The sequence below is a fragment of the Thunnus maccoyii genome, chromosome 4 (assembly GCF_910596095.1).
Source record: "Thunnus maccoyii chromosome 4, fThuMac1.1, whole genome shotgun sequence".
Lineage (NCBI taxonomy): Eukaryota > Metazoa > Chordata > Actinopteri > Scombriformes > Scombridae > Thunnus > Thunnus maccoyii.
In genome coordinates, this window is record NC_056536.1 from 27,533,424 (window position 1) to 27,550,706 (window position 17,283).

Below are 17,283 nucleotides of genomic sequence, written 5' to 3' on the forward strand. Positions count from 1 at the left end.
TCTTTTTGGAGCCAGTGGAGTCGCCCCTTAATGGCCATTAGACAGAATGTCTAATGGCCATTAGACCATTAGGCCATTTTGACTTAGGAAAAGCACCAGTGTTACTAATAACATTAACAATGGCTCTGTTTTATTCGAGTGTCCCAGTAAGCCCTGACAGCTAATGAGCCAGCATGCACAATACAGGACCCTGAAACAGAAGCAGCTAAATGAAATCTGAATCAGCTTTTATGGACAAGTATGTTTGAACACACAAGGAATTTGACTCCGGTTTCCACTTGCTCTCAATCTCAATGCATTCACATACAATGTACCCTGACATATACATACAGAATACATACAGCTATACAAGTGCAACAGGCTAACAGAGATAAGCAGACATAAACATATAGCTATTATATATAGGCAAGTAGGTGGAAAAAGAAGAAAAATATCATAAATATGTATATAAAATATAAATGAAATAAAAAGTATATACACAAAACAATGGACAACAACATACATAAAATGTCTATTTGGTCAAACTGTCACTGTAAACTATGTACACAATAGTTCAAATAGTATTGGTGATGTAATAAGTTACTTTAGGCACATACAGTGGGTTATGTAAAGTATATACATGTAGATATGTACACATATTTTTCATTTAAAATTCGGCCATCATTCATTTAATTTACACCTGTGCTTTTACTTCACTGTAACATGTCAAATATCTTCAACCTACCATCCTTACAAGTTTTTTTTTCTTTATTGACATATAAAACAATTACAATTTCTTCTTCCACAAAATGATCATATACAAAATATCAAAATACTCATCTTGCGGTTTGCGGTTTAGAGGAAAACAGAACTGAATCAATGTGTTGTATTTTAAAAGCTTGTTATATTATCCATTGTGTCAAATCTTCATCTGAAAAGTGACTAAACCTGTCAAATAAATGTAGTGGAGTGGAAGTATAAAGTAGCATCAAATGGAAATCCTCAAGTAAAGTACAAGTACCTCAAAATAAAAAATAAAAAAAGTACTTGAGTAAATGTACTTAGTTACTTTCCACCACTGGTAACGATTAGACAGGAGCCAGCCAGGCTTTTTTCCATGTCAGATTCCAGTATGAGATCACAGTGACATCTCTTAAATCACTTTTTTCAAAACTCATCTTTGTAGAAAGGCCTTTATTCAATTGATACCACACTGTTTTACTGCCAATATGTCTTATATATTGTATAAATAGCTACTGTTGTCTTATTGTTTTTTTAAATTATTATTATTATTATTATTATTATTATTATTATTATTATTATTATTATTATTATTACGTGGTAGCTTTCTATACTATAAGTGGTTCTACAGCGACACCTGCTGGCAGGGAGGGGAACTGCACGTCTACTGGTTTTTGTTTTGAATTGAGGAGACGCTGCTGCTGTTTAAGCTCTGTTGACAGAGGGACGAGTGAAAATACAGGTTTGACCAATTTTGATGTGGTCTGTAAAAGCTTTTAACTGTCACCTTGGGGGGTTTTTTGTACCTGACGCACTAAAGTTACAATATCTTCAAAACGGGTGTTTGAGTCGTGTTGCCTTAGTTAGGCTGAAACATTGCTAGCAGAGTGCTAATTTAGCTAGCCAGGAAGCCCAAATCAAGGAAGTGTGTGACACTGCCGGAAAGCTAACATTACTGTAGCTGTAATAGTAACTTACAGCCACGGTTTGACGTGCAAAAACCTTTATATTTTGATTTATATCTATATATATTTATGTTTCTAGTAACTAAAGCTGTTCACTAGCATGCAAGGTCGTGACAGTTAGCATTAACCTCTGAGTTATCTTGTGATGAATCATCATGTCGTGTCAAATATTGAACTTCAAAAATCAAAACTTGTCAATCATGTACAGGAAGGAAGGTAAAGGTTATAGTACTAAAGTAGCCACAGCCAGCGAAATTATGGATATTTTAGCTGTGTCATTCTCTTTAAGCTATTATCAAGGCAGTTCAGGTACTTTGTCAGTGTAGGTTGTAGAAAACAGGCTAATTTTTAATTAAAAGCTCCCTTAATCACCTGGGCTTATTTACATTCTGTATACAGTGTTGTAATGAGTGTTTTATGATGTGATGGAAGTATTCAGACACTTACGAAGCTAATAAGTAACATAATAATGTAAAAACTACTCTGCTACAAGTTGAAGTTCAGCATTCAGAGTTTCACTTCTGTACACAACTGCAGCAACACAGAATTGGCCCTTTCAAAGTATTGTATTATATCATATTAAAGGATGGGTTGACAGTTTTTCAAGTCTGCTTAAAAAAATATTCAGGTGCCCAAATGAACATTGAAACATGTTTTGCTTGCTGTAATTATTCTTCCTGTTCATTCTGGCCCTCCCAAATGCTCTTATAATGTAAGTGATGGGGAACGAAAATCACACACAATCCTCGTTTTGAGCAAAAATGTATTTAAAAGTTTATCTGAACGCTTCAGCTGTCTGAGTAAGTCAAATAATAATTCAACAATTACAGTCATATTAGTAAAAATAAATAAATCCTTCGTTTTGCCTCGACGAACAGTGTCTTCCTGTCCAGGTGCAGTAGAGGGATCATAACAAAAATAGGGAATTTGGCAATAAGAAGACAGTAACTTTGAAAAATATTGACTTGATTTGACTAATTTGGACAACTGAAACCTCATTTTTGCACAGAAAGAGGGCCGTGGATTTTGTTACATTGTAAGTGCATTATGAAGGGATCTCATAATGGCCAGTATGAACAGGAGGAATGATAACAAGATAAACATGTCGATGTTCATTTGGGCTCCTGACTATTGTTTTAAGACGGATTTAAAAAATTGTGAACCTATCCTTTCATGGCTAGTTACTGTCGATGGATTAATATGTAAGCAGCATTTGAGAAGAAGGTCATTTTAACTACTTCATATTAGTTGATTAATCAATGAGTCAATCAACATCACATTTATTGGCAGCTATTTTGATAATCTATTAATCTTCATCAAAGCAAAATTACCAAATATGCCCTAGCTCCAGCTTCTTAATTGTGAGGATTGGTTGCTTTTTTTCTGACATATTTAATAGAAATTAAATATCTTTGAGTTTTGGACCGTTGTTCTGATAAAACTAGTAATTAGATGATATCACCCTGGGCACTGTGATATTTTAATACACTATCATATCTCATTTCCTAGACCAAACGATTAATCGATTTGACATCAAAATAATCAGCTGATTAAGTGATACTGAGAATAATTATTAGTTGCAGGCCTACTTAACATACTGTTGAGCAGTTTTAAATTAAACAGTGCATCTTATCTTATAAGATGATCAAATGGTTCGTATGTAAACTCTTCAAAAGTGACGATACTGCAGCTGTCAAATAAATGCAGTGGAGTAAAAAGTACAATCTACTTAAGTATCAGGTAGCAGAAATGGAAATACTCAATACAAATACCTCTAAATTTTACTTATGTTCAGTACTATTTGACTCAGAATTAATTTAAAGACAGCTAAATCTGTGCTCGTCATCTCTTTCACAACAGCGCTGCATGCTGAGGATCGCAGGATGGACTCCGGCGGGAAACCATCAACCGCACAGATCGTGGTTTTAGCCACCAGCTCAGCCCTGACTGCGGTCTTCTATACAATCTACAGGAGCAGAGCTACAACAGTGGCCAGATTAAAGGTCAGCCACATTTCAACAAACAGTCCATCTTAGTAATGTGAATGTCAGGAGTGTGTGGATATAATGCATATATGTGACAAGACTGTAATGTTACAGTTGTTAATCTTGTTTTGTTTTGTTTTTTTCATGCAGGAAGCCAAGAAAGTAACTATTGACCAGGATTTGAAAAACATCCTGTCTGAAACTCCTGGAAGATGTGTCCCATACGCTGTCATAGAAGGTCTGAATCCAGTTTTACTCACCAAAACCTAACTTAGACTATATAATTTGTTCATGATGACTAATATTTATCTTGCATTATTATATCAGTGGTTTCATACATGGTTTTATTTATTGCACGTTGCAGGTGTAGTGAGATCTGTGAAGGAAACTCTGAACAGCCAGTTTGTTGATAATTGTAAAGGCGTCATTGAAAGACTGACCCTGAAGGAGGAGAAGATGGTGTGGAATCGCACCACTCATCTCTGGTAAGTTTGATTGATTTATTGATTGTTTTCGGTCTTTAAGTTATAAAAACAAGACAAAAAAATAACAAAAGAAAGAAAATAATAAGACAATAACACCCTTCCCCCCCAAAAAAAACAGATTACAGTAAAATAAAGTCAGTGAGAATGTTAAAATATGAGTTAAAAGTATTCTAAAATATAGTCAGAAGGTATGTGAAAGCTTGCTGAACTGTATATTACAATTTTTGCTGTTGTGTTTGAAGTAACAGACAAAAGTAAACATGATATTTATGAACAGGAACAACACAGAGAAAGTCATCCACCAGCGCACCAACACGGTTCCATTTGCCCTCGGCTCTCACGATGAAGACATCGCTGCCACGATACGAATTGTACGTCCACTAGATGCCGCGGAGTTGGACCTGGAGACCACCTACGAGAACTTCCACCCCACAGTCCAGTCCCTGTCCAATGTTATCGGCCACTTCATCAGCGGGGAACGACCCAAGGGCATCCACGAAACGGAGGAGATGCTGCGGTTGGGAGACAGCGTCACAGGCATAGGAGAGCTGGTCCTAGACAACAACCTGATCAAGCTCCAACCTCCCAAGCAGGGCTTCCGTTATTTCCTCACTCGTCTGGACTACGACTCCCTTCTGAGGAAGCAGGGGAAGAGCGTCAGACTGTGGAGGATCCTGACCGTCGTCTTCGGCGTCGCCGCCTGCTCCACGCTCCTCTTCATCCTGTGGAAGCGATACGTGCACCACAGGCAGATTAAGAAGGAAAGGAGCCTGCTTGAGGAGTTCAAGGAACATCAGAGGAAACGTATGCGTGATCTCAACATTGAGGAAAGCAGCGTGTCCCCCACCAGCTGTACTGTCTGCCTGAGCCAGGAACGGTCCTGCGTGTTTCTCGAATGCGGTCACGTGTGTGCCTGCACCCAGTGCTACGAGGCCCTGCCAGAGCCAAAGAAATGCCCCATCTGCAGGGCAATTATAGACAGGGTGGTGCCTCTTTACAACAGTTAATGTAGGGACTGTTGGAAATACAGAAATGAAAATGTGGAGAAGACATTCTCAGTCATGGAGAACTTGGAAATATATCATTCAAAATCTGTTCTTTCAAGCTTGGAAAGGGTTGCGTCTGTACTTTTTGTACTTTGGTTGGAGTTTTTTTTTGCTTACTCTTGCTTACTACTGATGAATGATGAATAGTAAGTATCTCTGTGCTGAATCACTTAATCGCATTTCCAATCAAATGTTGAAATCAGATTCGGAACCCGTGATTCATCTTGAGAGAGAAAATGAGATCTCGTCTTACTTAGACGCTGACAAATATTGATTGATCTTGGCCCTGTTTCCTGATAACGATTGATCTTAGAAGTTAAAAGCATTTCTACAAACACTAAAAAATGTTCTTCTTAATGTGACGCCAACAGCTTTCAGCTTGGAGCTTTCCCTCAATAATTTATGTTACTGGATGGAAGAAAATAAACTTTAATCGATGCAACTGTTGCTTGAATTTGCTGCTCTTAAGCACATATTATACCTAAAATAAAGCAGTGGCTGTTCACGTTTGATGAAAGTACACATCATTTGTTAGGAATGTCATTCTGTCATGGTTTCTGTATTTGACCTTAAAGCAGCTATAATCAATATTTTTAATAAACAATGTGTCAGATAATGTGTAATATCAGAGGTGTCGCTCATAGTGGTGAACCTGCAGAGAATTATCAGCGACTCTGCAGCTTCCCTCGGCTTTACGGAGCTTTATAGCGAGTTTCAGCTCATTGTTTAGCTGTCTGGCTGACTGTACTGTTTTGGTTCACTCTCAGTGCTCTCATAGTGTCGTTTTTGGCAGCAGCAGGCAGCTGTTTTCAGAGAAAAAGCTCCAAAAAACACACTTTACACTACCTATTCAGCACCAAACAGCACACAGACACAGTTAGCAACTAGCTGGTAAACATAGTGGAACATTTAGTAGCTGAGAGATATTTCACTTAACTCAACAGAGCTAAAAGATTCACCAGGTGGACAGAAACACAACTCCACATGAATGATAATGTTGCTCTGTAACATCTGGATGTGTCAGTGTTGTGTTTACAACTTGTTTCTGCTCCCCACAAGTAGTCAAAGAATCAGTTAATGCAGGTTTAAAGATGAACATCTTCAGTTCCTCCTGCAGGTTCAAGAGCTTCTTAAGATGCTCTTAGTCTCCCTCAAGTGCGTTTTAAAGTTGGAAAAACCTCCTAAACTCAAGAGGGTTCGTTCGATCTTATCCTTAAGATACTTTTGGGAAACAGGGCCCATCTTGTCTAGTCATTACATTTAATTTGGGAGTGTGTACAGACTGTACATGTGTCTTTTCATGTCTTAATGTTGATTATTTTAGCTTAAAGAAGGTCTTATGGTTCATTTAAGGTTAATGAAGGTCTTGTGGTTCATTTAAGGTTGTGTTTTGTGCTACATAGACGAGGCAGAAGAAAGGTTGTGTGGTTCACGTTAAAAAATTCTGTGTGGGAGTTTGAAGAGTGAAGTGGAGTGGTGGGGGGATAATTGTACAACCCTTTTGTCAGATTGTGTCCTTGTTCTGAAGAGAGAGCAAGCTGACCCTGTCCTGTTCTTACGTCCTCTGGGTGCCTGCTAATAAAGACATGTGGAGCAGGTGCTCAGGCTCTACATTCAGCCACAGTAGACAGAAGCATGTTAAACTTGTTAAAGAACACTGAACAGAGGCGCCATCTGAACCCTCATTGATTGTTGCACTTTGAAACTGTTTTTCTCGGGAATAATGGCAGAAATGTTGAACCCATTGTCTACTTGCAAATGAAACCGCATTAAAGACAAATGCAATGTTAAGCCAATTATTGTTGGAAAACTGAATTACTTTAATTATGTCATTGTGTAAAATTAGACAAAAGGAGAACGCCTTGTTGTTAGAGGAAGATGGAGATTGCTGCCAGGAGAGGGAGATGTCTGCCTGTGAGGAAATTCAGAGATTCAGGGGCCGGAATAGACATAAAAAGGTAAAGCCACATGCTCCCTGAACACGAGCAGTTATTTTAAACTCCCTCTGTGTTTGTTGTTCCACTTTAAGCTGCCTATACATTAAAACAGTCAAGACAAATATCACCTTTAATTCGGCTTTGTTTCTGTGAAATGAAACGAATCAATTAATGATTCAAGCGTCTGTTTCACTGTGACACACTCACATTTTTTCATTGTAAGGCAGCAGGCAAAGTTTAAAACCTTTATTGAATCCTTTATTCTTGAGAAAATAGATGATCATTCAAGCACATTTTTAGTCAGACAATTGGATAGCAAAGGTGGAGGCAGAAGGAAATGCTCCAGCACGATTCAATTTTAGGCCAGCAGGGATGCACATATGGCTCCAGAGGAGGCATCTTAAGGCAATTTGAGCACACAAGAATGTGCTTTGTATTCTCAAATTAAACTGAATTATTTAAAAAGAAAAAAAATCACATTTTATCACCCCACATTATGCTATGAAATCTCAGATGTATTACTTAACGTTACATTGGGATTTTGGCATTATCATCACATTAGTATTCAGTGGCTGGCTCACAGATTTCCAGGACTGAGCAGATGTCGGTTTGTCTCTGAAGGAAACTTGTGCTAAATGTCAGTTATACAGTGTAATCAAGGAGGAAGAGCATTATGCACTAACTCCTGTTGGATGTATTGATCCCACTAAAAGCATCATCATACCCGCATCAGGACCGTAACTAACCCTACCTACAATCATTTCTGGTTCTTATTTCTATCATTTACATGTTTTTTGTCATGATAGCAACGGATGTGACGATTGTTCAGTTGGTCCACCACTTTGGTTCTTACTGAAATATCTTCACAACTATTGGATGGATGCCATGAAATTTTGTGCAGACATTCATGGTGTCCAGAAGACGAAGCCTACTGACTGGTGATCTGTAGCACCACCATGAGGGTGACACGTGGTTTTGAGCAAAACGTCTCGAGAACTATCACACGGTTGAAATTTGGTGCACGCATTCATGTTCCCCTCAGAATGAATTGTAATAACTTTTGTTATCCAGCACCATCATCATGCTTTAATTTGTCCGATACTTTGGTTTTCAGGAAATACCTGCTAAATTAATGACAGTCCCATTAGCCTCAACTGTACTTTATGCTAATTAGCAAATGTTAACATGCTAAACTAACATGATCAATATAAAACTTTTAAACATCAGAGTTGTAATATTGTCATTGTGAGCATGTTTCCATACTAACATTAGCATATAGTACTTAGCTCAAACCATTGCTGTGTGTTGGTGCCTCTCACACATTAGCTTATATTTGGGTCACAGAGTTAAGTGACTCTTTGTTTTTTACTTAAACAATATCTACTAGTACATTACGTTTTAAAAACCTGGTTACCTCGGCGACCCAAATGTATGCTAATGCATGCCGAGCCTAAATACAACCTAACATAGCTGCTAGTGTGGCTGCAGACTCTTTTAGTCGTGTTAAATATTGTTGTTAGGTGTATTTTTGAGCAATATGTCAGAAGCAATTATGAGGCTTTCAGATCTTAGTTACCAGATGTTTACCATACACTCTGACTTGCGGTGTGGCTATAAATCAATATGATACCAAATGATCTCACTTGTGAAAACATCACTTGTTCAGCCACTAGTCACGTATTAACAAACCACTCTTTCTCACTGTGCTACGAACATGAAAGCAGCAGCTCTGGTCCAACACCATGGAAACCCTTCAATCTGTTCCTGCAGTGCTTTTAGCAGCAGGAGCTGTCACTGTACTGACATTGAGTGAACCATCAAAGACATTCCCTCTATTATTCCCCACTTAAGAGTTTTGAATTTCAATCCCACATGAGGACTGGGCAAGAATTGGATGATAAGAGCTATACACAGGCCTAATGACGGAGGTGAGATGTTTACTGTGCAGCGTTTAGCGTGGATAAAAGCACGAATCAGCCCTGATTCAAATCTGCAGAATTCACACATCAATCTGGGCTGAACCTCAAAACAACAGACGTGTCAGAGATGTTTTTCTCAAACACATAATTTCAGACAGTCAGTCAGTAAGATTAATCAGACAAATAAAACCTCAGACAACACATTGATATGAATAGCACTTAGGATTACTGTGTAATTTGCTCCGACAAACCATCAAGACTGTCTGCTAATTCTTCAGGTCTTGTGTATAATTGTAAATGTGAAGAATCTACAGTCTTGTTTTCAGTTTGGGCAAAATATGCTAATTTAAATGTACAATTCACTGCTCTTTAAGCATAGTAATTTAACTATTTTTGACAAGAATGGCATCAGAGGCAGTTTATATATATCAAATTTGTTATATTGTATTTTGTTTTTGACTTCACTCAAAGCTCATAAATGTTCTTTTATACTACAGGATATCTGGAATTGGTAGCATTTTCTAACAAGCACCCTTTATATTAGAAAGTGGTGCCAATTACAGTGGTATAAATCACTTCAGTAAATCACTTGAATCACCTCAGTTATTCTCTTCTTTCATCAGAAAAGTGATGTTAGCTGTCAAGGCAAGTGGATTGATTTTTTCGATTCAATTAAGCTGCTGTGGTGGTAGCAATCTTTTGAAAGCAAGTGCTTGAGAGTCTTCAAGTAAACAAATGTTCACAGCTACAGTATATTTCAATGAAAATGATTTCTTAAGAAGTCACACAGTTTGTTTATTGCATTTCCATGTGAGACAGATTTTCAATCCCTTGAATAAAATCTTTGTGGAAGTATTTGTGGAAGGATAATTCATGTTAAATCCTATCATTAGCTTCTATGAATACTTCCAATTTCATAGTTTTCAAGATAAAGTTGATACTGCTGATATAATACAGTTACAATTTGGATACATGCAGTAGCAGAAGAAGTATATAGTATATATTTTTTGCAGTAAATATATCGAAACCACAATGTAAAAACACTCAATTACAAGGAAAAGTCCTGCCTAATTAAGTAAAAATATGTTAGTATTATCATCAAAATGTAGTTAAATCATCAAAAGTAACAGTTCTTATCAGGTAGAATGGACCCTTTGGTGTTGTGTTCTTATACATGTATATTAATTTAATGTTGTAGCTGGTGGAGGTGCATCAAATGTAATTATTTTACATACTGCTGGGTGGTTTAATATACAAGATGATCATATGTGTTGTATGCAACCCATGACTCTGTAAAGTAACTATAACTGTCATAAATGTAGTAAAAAAGTACAATATTTCCCTTTGAAATGTGAAGTAGTAGAAGTACCATAAAATGGAAGTACTCATGAAAAGTTTTCAAAATTGCACTTCAATATAAATCTTTAAGTATTCCAGCGCTGCATAAATGTAAAGTGTGAGCTTGGCTAATAGTGTATAATTAATATGATTCATATATAGGAATAATTTATCAGCAGTGGGGAGCCAGTCGACTGCTCCCTTGATTCTTCTTAGCTTTTGATTATATTTCTCCTGATGACATATGGACATGCAATCATTGAAATATACATATTACAATGTAATTTTCTGTCAAAAACACTGAAACATAACATTAATCTTCAGTATATATCATATCAGATATTAGTTATGGCTATTACAGCCCTAAACTACATATTTAGTATTATTGTCTGTTGGCATCATACCATTATAACTACTTTTTTGATCAAAGAACAATGACTTATTGTGAGGTATTATATTTTTAAGATTTTGTTACTTAATCGAACAGTGGTGCCCAACTTTTTTGGTTTGTGACTATTTAAAGCAAAGCAACGTCTAACTGTGACCTCTTGTCATTAGTAAAGTTTTTTAGAGATCTGAAGAGATAAAACTAGAACCAGAATCTTAACTTCAAAGTTCATCCATAACTTTGGAAACAACAGCTGACAAAACATTCACACTTCAAGGTTCATTTAGTAGCTTTTCAAGAGGTTTTGTCATCATCTTATCACGTGATCTTTGAGTTTGTCTAGTTGTCATAGAAGTGTAGACGTTCAAATTTCTATTTTTTTCTGGTTACAAAAAATCATTCATCATTTGATATGATGAAAAGCTCAAGAACAGCTACTACATGGTGCTTGAGGTGAGATTATTTGGTCAGCTATGTAGAATTTCACAGGGAAAAAAGGGAAATATAACAGAAAAGCCAGAAAACTTGTAATTTCTATATAACAGACATACTTAAAAAATCATCTCACAACCCCTCAGATTTATATTGTGGGGGGGTCCTGATCCCCAGGTTAGAAACTACTTCAGTGGGAAACTACTTACTGGTGCTCATTTCATGATCTTGAACAGATTAAGCCTCTACAAGGCCCCAAGGTAAAAATGAGCCATGGTCCCCCCTCAAGGCCCCCATCAATTCAGTTGATACTTGATACTGTGATTTAGAGGAACATATTGTTCCCTGTTGGTAACATCATTATAACTGAATGCTTGGCTAAAATTGAAATATTTGCATCTTTTTATGATGTTACAGGTCTATGAAAATGCTAATTTTTTTATCACTGCATTTTAAGTGCCCTTAAGTGTTGAAGTTTCCCAACTAGCCTCCAGTTGTATCTCTCAGGTAGAGAGTGTTCTGACAAGAGTACGCTACGAAAAGAGAGTTTCCTCACTTTGGTATTCCTTGTAATCTTTAGTCAGTTTATTGTGACTTTGTAGAAGAACTTTTCTACAAAGTTGCTTTATTCTTGATTTTAATTTAAACAGACAAATATGGACAATAAGATACAGTGACATTTGTTTACAGATTAAATCAATATGATCATCTATAGATTGAGTTGATTTTATCATTTACACATACAGTAGATAAGGTTAATAAAGTACCGTTAAAGTTAAAGTAAAACAGATGAGAGCAGCGGTAGAGGAGTGGAGACATTTTGGAGCAGAAAAGATCCAATTATTTTGGGGGAGAGAGAAATACCAGCAGGACATACAGCTGCAGAGTTCAGGATGTTGACTCTGATGTGTGACAGTAAGTGGTGTCCAGCGTAGCTCAGGAGGAACACAAATAGAGTTAACCGGATTCATGCACTGGCTTTTACAGAGAGGATAATTATTCATTAATGTCCCGCCAGCGTTTGAGCCATCCTAACTATTTAGGATCTCGGTTAGTTACACCGGCAGGAGGATTCCAAGTAAACACATTTATTTTTGTGTGGGAAGAGACCAGATCACCTTGAGAAAACACACAAAACACACAGGGAGAATATACAAACCGTGGAGCCCTTGTGAAGTTTGAACCCATGACTTAATTTCCGTGAGGATGTAACCTCTTGCCCAACATGCTGCTCTAGAAACGTCCTTGATGATGAGCATCCTGGTTTTGCTAAATGTCAATGGTCCCCCTTCTCTGCTCCACTGTAAAAATAAAAAAGAACCCATTTAACTCCAGATGCTTTCACAGGTTTACTTGAAGGCTCAGTCAGGGGCCCTTGAGCAGTTACAAGCTTTTCCCAGTTGGTAATCTGGGCCTGCCTCGGGCATGATTATGATAATTTTGATTGCGTACATTTAAATAAAGGTGGGGCCTTTGGAAAATGTAAATGGTTTGATTTACAAGATATGGAAATGATTCTCATCAAAGATTCAGAGGTGGTTTTATTGTAGGGAAGTGCAGTGGACAAACATATATGTATGTTCCAATAATAGGATGGCTAAGGGGGTATGTTTGTGGTCTACAAACAGAAAATAATAATACATGATGTGTTATTACATAAATGTGAATTAACATAATATTTAAATAACAAAGCTATTTACTGCAGCCCTGAAAAGCATAAACAATCATCATAATTCTTCACACACTTCATGGATAATCATGCAAATGTAGGAAAACTCCATTTCCAAGTACTGAAATTAACTGCGCATAAATTAGTAGACATTAATGTACAATATTGCGCCTTACTTCACATTACTACAGTTTACTGTTTATAAACACATTTAAGGTTATAAAACAAGTAGTTAAAATATGATTTGATTGGTTGATAACCATAGTATATCACAGATATGACGTTTAATGTCCTTTTACAGTTCTATTTTTAATTATCTCTCCGTGCCTACTGTTAAAACTGTTGGTTACGTTCTAACCTAAAAACCATAAACTTTACGTTCAACAGCCATCAGTTATAAAATGGATGAATTTAACATCAGCTTTGATCTTCATGGAGGTCTGACTATGTAGCGGTGGATAGAGCAGTGCTTGTCACAGGGGAAAAAATCCACGTGCAGAGCCCCAAAAAAGGACAGCATGCAAACCTTTTAAAAGAGGAGATAGACGACATGGGAATAAAAAACAAAACAAAATTAATACAGAAAAACAGACCAAATGGGCTGTAAAATGCTTCAAGCACTGGTGTCAACAGAAAGGCATCATTTTGGATTTTAAGATATCATCAACAAACCATGTTAATGATATTTTGCAAGATTTTTACACAAATGTGAGAAATAGTAAAGATGAAATGTATGCTATAAACAGCTACATTGGTCTCCGAGCTGGCCTAAACCATTATATCAACAGCCTACGGTTTAATTGGTCATGGTGCCAGTCACAGCCAGTCATGAGATATTGCTTAGTCATACAACCATAGAACATCAGAATCAGTTTTATTAGCCAAATATGCAAGCGTACAAAGAACGTGTCTTGCCACTTGCTACTTCCCATAAACACAACATAGAAGAATAAAAATAGAACATAAGTAAGGTAATAATAAATAATGAATTTAAACAAAATACTATTAAAATGTTCAATCTATTTACAGAATGACATAAAAATAGTTGTGAAATGGGGTATTAAACTTGAAATGAAATATTGATTGTACAAAGGAAATATGGACTGTGCTATGGACAAAGAAATGAAGTGTATGAAATATATGAAGGTGACAAGTGCAAAAATTAAATGTGACATGTGCAATAAATAATTAAATTATGTACCAGTGGAGGTTGAATGCAATGTGCAATGTTAAGTCTAGTTTGATGAAATATATGAAAGTGACCGGTGCAGGGATTAAGTGAAGGATGTGATATGTAAAGTTCAGTTTGATAACAGTACAGTTCAGCTATTTATTAGGGCTACTGGAAAGAAATTCCTGTTCCTGTGTCTGCTAGTGGATGTTTTTATGGATCTCAGGGGGGAAGAAGTTCAAAGAGTCTGTGTCCGGGGTTGTATGGATCAGAGATGATCTTGCTTCCACGCTGCCTTTCCCTGGAGGAGTGCAGCTGATCGATGGGGGGGGGGGGTATGCAGCCGATGATCTTCTCAGCTGAGCGGATGATGCACTGCAGCCTATGAATGTCCTTTTTGGTTGCTGCACTGTGCTAAACATTGATGGATGATTCAGCTGTCTCAGGAAGAACATCCTCTGGGCCTTCTTGGTTATGCAGCTTATGTTGATGTCCCATTTAAAATGCTTGGAGATGGTGCCAAGGAAATTAAATGACTCCACGGCTATAGCTGTGGTGCTGTTGATGGTGAGTGGAGGGAGGGTTGGGGGGGTGGGGGGCTCTCCTGAAGTCTATTGTCAACTCTGTTATGAGGGTGTTTAGCTCCTGGCTGTTATAGCTACACCAGGATTTTAGCTGCGCCACTTCCTGTCTGTACACAGACTCGTCCCCGTTCTGGATCAGACCAATGATGGTTGTATCACCTGCAAACCTGAGGAGCTTTATGGAGGAGTTTGTGGAGGTGCAGTCATGTGGAGTTGTTGTATCCAGACAGTATATCAGCATTGGTCAAAACATAAAATAGCAATCATGCTGTGCCCTCCACACTAATCAGCCATTAAGATGCCAATTAAGGCTAAAACAGTCAAACAACTTTAACTTAAAACAAGCCTAAAACATAATTGCTGAATGACAACTCCATGGAACCATGAAGACAACTTACATTATGGTGATTCACGATCAAACAATGGGAAAAACCTAATGAAAGTGTCCAGACTTCTCTGCTGTGATGATGTCAGGGCTAGTTCATGGGGCTAATCAAACTCTTTAAGATCAAACTTTTAACAAATAATACATTTTAAACAGTTTTTTCCCCACAAAGTCTCCCATTATCACCATCCTTACTGTGATTAAATCATATCTGTGAAAGAAATTGGATATCTCGCAGCTACAATGTTGGGGGAGCAAGTAGTGGTTGTACTTGTCTTGACTTGCTGTGAGTTTAAGTATCGAACAGTCTCACACACTTCAGCCTCCTACATAGATCTAGACATACAGTATAATTATCATCAAGAGCCTCTTGTGAAATTATCAAGTACCCACGGTTAAATAAAATATATATCAGTTAAGAGATAAGTACAGTAAGTCAATTGATATGAAAATAACTAAATAAATAAATGGACATGTTTAGGGACCCTTTGGACCAAAACAAAATAAACATTCCTGAGATCATTTTCCTTGCAGCACTCCAGACAGACCTCAATGGAACAAAACACCAATGGTTTCCATGGGAACTGTTAATCATCGTCTTAACTCCTGCAACCCCAAAGTTGAGACAAGATTCATTTGTCGTACCCCACGACCTACCTCTGGACTAGCTCTCAGCCAGACAATGCAATTACTTATGTTTGTTCTGGCCGCTGTTTATGTGCACATTAAACTATTTTGATATAGTGGGCTGGATTAAATTAGAGACACCAGCCTCCGTTCTGCAGCCAAAGCAATTTAAGTCGCTGTAATGTAGGAGAATAATTGTCAGTGAGGACACAATGAGAAAAAAAAACATGATCATGGCTGTGTGAGTCGAGCTAAATGAGAGATTTTATGTATTTCAACATAAATCTAAATTCAAATAGTGGTTCAAGCAGTGGGGAAAGCTTACTGTCAGTTTGTTAAGCTTTATTATACTGTACTATACATAACACAGTATATGCTATAAATGATATTTGTTCAAACAATATATTTTATCATCTTATAGTCAGTAGCCTAGCAACAACAGAATATGGTTAAAAGTTCCTATAATTTTCCTTTGTCAGTGTATTGAGGAAATTAATAGCCCTGCTTTGTTTGCTGTTTCCACATATGATATCACAATGTACTGGAGTTTGCAATAATATCTGTATAAAACATCTCCACAAAATCTCTTTCTTTGTTTTTTTGTTTTGTTTTGTTTAGTTTTTTGGTATGCATGTTCTCTTTAAAGCACTGTATACTGTCAGGAACTGTTAGAGTCTTGTGTGATCTCTGAAGCAGGGGTGGAGTTGGTTAATAGCAGTACAGTAATGAGCTATCGTTTTTCCTACACCGCTGTCTGTTTTCTGTCCCTCCATTCCTCCTTCACTCATCCTTTTCAAATCTCTGTCTCTCATGCTGTGTATGTTTTACCATGTAATAGGCTGGCTAGTATAAATTATGTCTTGTCATCCCAATTACTAGTACATCTTTCATTTCAAGGAGCCATACTATGGCAGCTTTTGTTGTTAATGAGGCATGTTCCATGTCAGTCTGGGAAGAAGTACAACCAATACAGTTGATGTTACCTTGACATCACATCACCTGCTGTGCCAGATGGGATTATATAGCATGTCTTTCACCATGGGACCTACTTGAGAAGACAATGTTCATTGGGAATTACAGTAGTAAGTAGATATAGCGTGTACTGTATGTGTAAAGGATGGAGCAAAAAGTGATACTTACAAATGGGTTGTATATATTAACATTTTATTGTCCTTAGCAATGCACAAATGAGGTACAATGCAAGCCACACTGGTTCAAGGGGAAGTAACTGAGAGTACCACAAGGCTCAGTTTCAAATGCCACCCAACATAAGGGCCACAAGTAGGAAATGTGGCATTACCAGGAATTCAGTCTAAGCCTTTTGCTACTCCACCAGAAAGTGGAGTAGCAAAATTATACAACGGGCAGCTGCAACCAAGCAGTCTGATTGGTCAACTAGACTTTTAGAATATGATCAAATCAGCATGACAGCACAGCTAGCCGTGCTCAAATGAAAAATGCCTCATCACTATAAATATTACTCCACCATTGATTATAACTGTAGACTGTGACATTGCACTAACAACAGTCACTTTTGGGTACACAACTGGTGGTTGATTTGAATTGTGGAGAAATGTGTACTTAGCAAACTTGTTTATTTCTGTTGTCATTTTCAGCCGTAACTGCAACGTT

General features: G+C 37.3%; 1 protein-coding gene across 1 annotated transcript; it reads left to right on the top strand.

Annotated features, from left to right (window-relative positions):
• Positions 1-1,364: 1,364 nt before the first annotated feature.
• mul1b (mitochondrial E3 ubiquitin protein ligase 1b) lies at positions 1,365-5,817 on the top strand. The gene is made up of 5 exons (XM_042408196.1): positions 1,365-1,462; positions 3,546-3,688; positions 3,821-3,908; positions 4,035-4,155; positions 4,433-5,817. Exons 2-5 carry the CDS (start codon positions 3,569-3,571, stop codon positions 5,160-5,162), a joined length of 1,059 nt encoding a protein of 352 aa, XP_042264130.1. The 5' UTR covers positions 1,365-1,462; positions 3,546-3,568; the 3' UTR covers positions 5,163-5,817.
• Positions 5,818-17,283: the final 11,466 nt, after the last annotated feature.

Excerpts from the sequence above, each read along its gene's own strand:
- mul1b (XM_042408196.1), top strand. The coding sequence starts at position 3,569 with ATGGACTCCGGCGGGAAACCATCAACCGCACAGATCGTGGTTTTAGCC. Across the intron at positions 3,909-4,034 it reads CCCATACGCTGTCATAGAAG|GTGTAGTGAGATCTGTGAAG; the intron begins GTCTGAATCCAG and ends TGCACGTTGCAG. Across the intron at positions 4,156-4,432 it reads AATCGCACCACTCATCTCTG|GAACAACACAGAGAAAGTCA; the intron begins GTAAGTTTGATT and ends ATTTATGAACAG.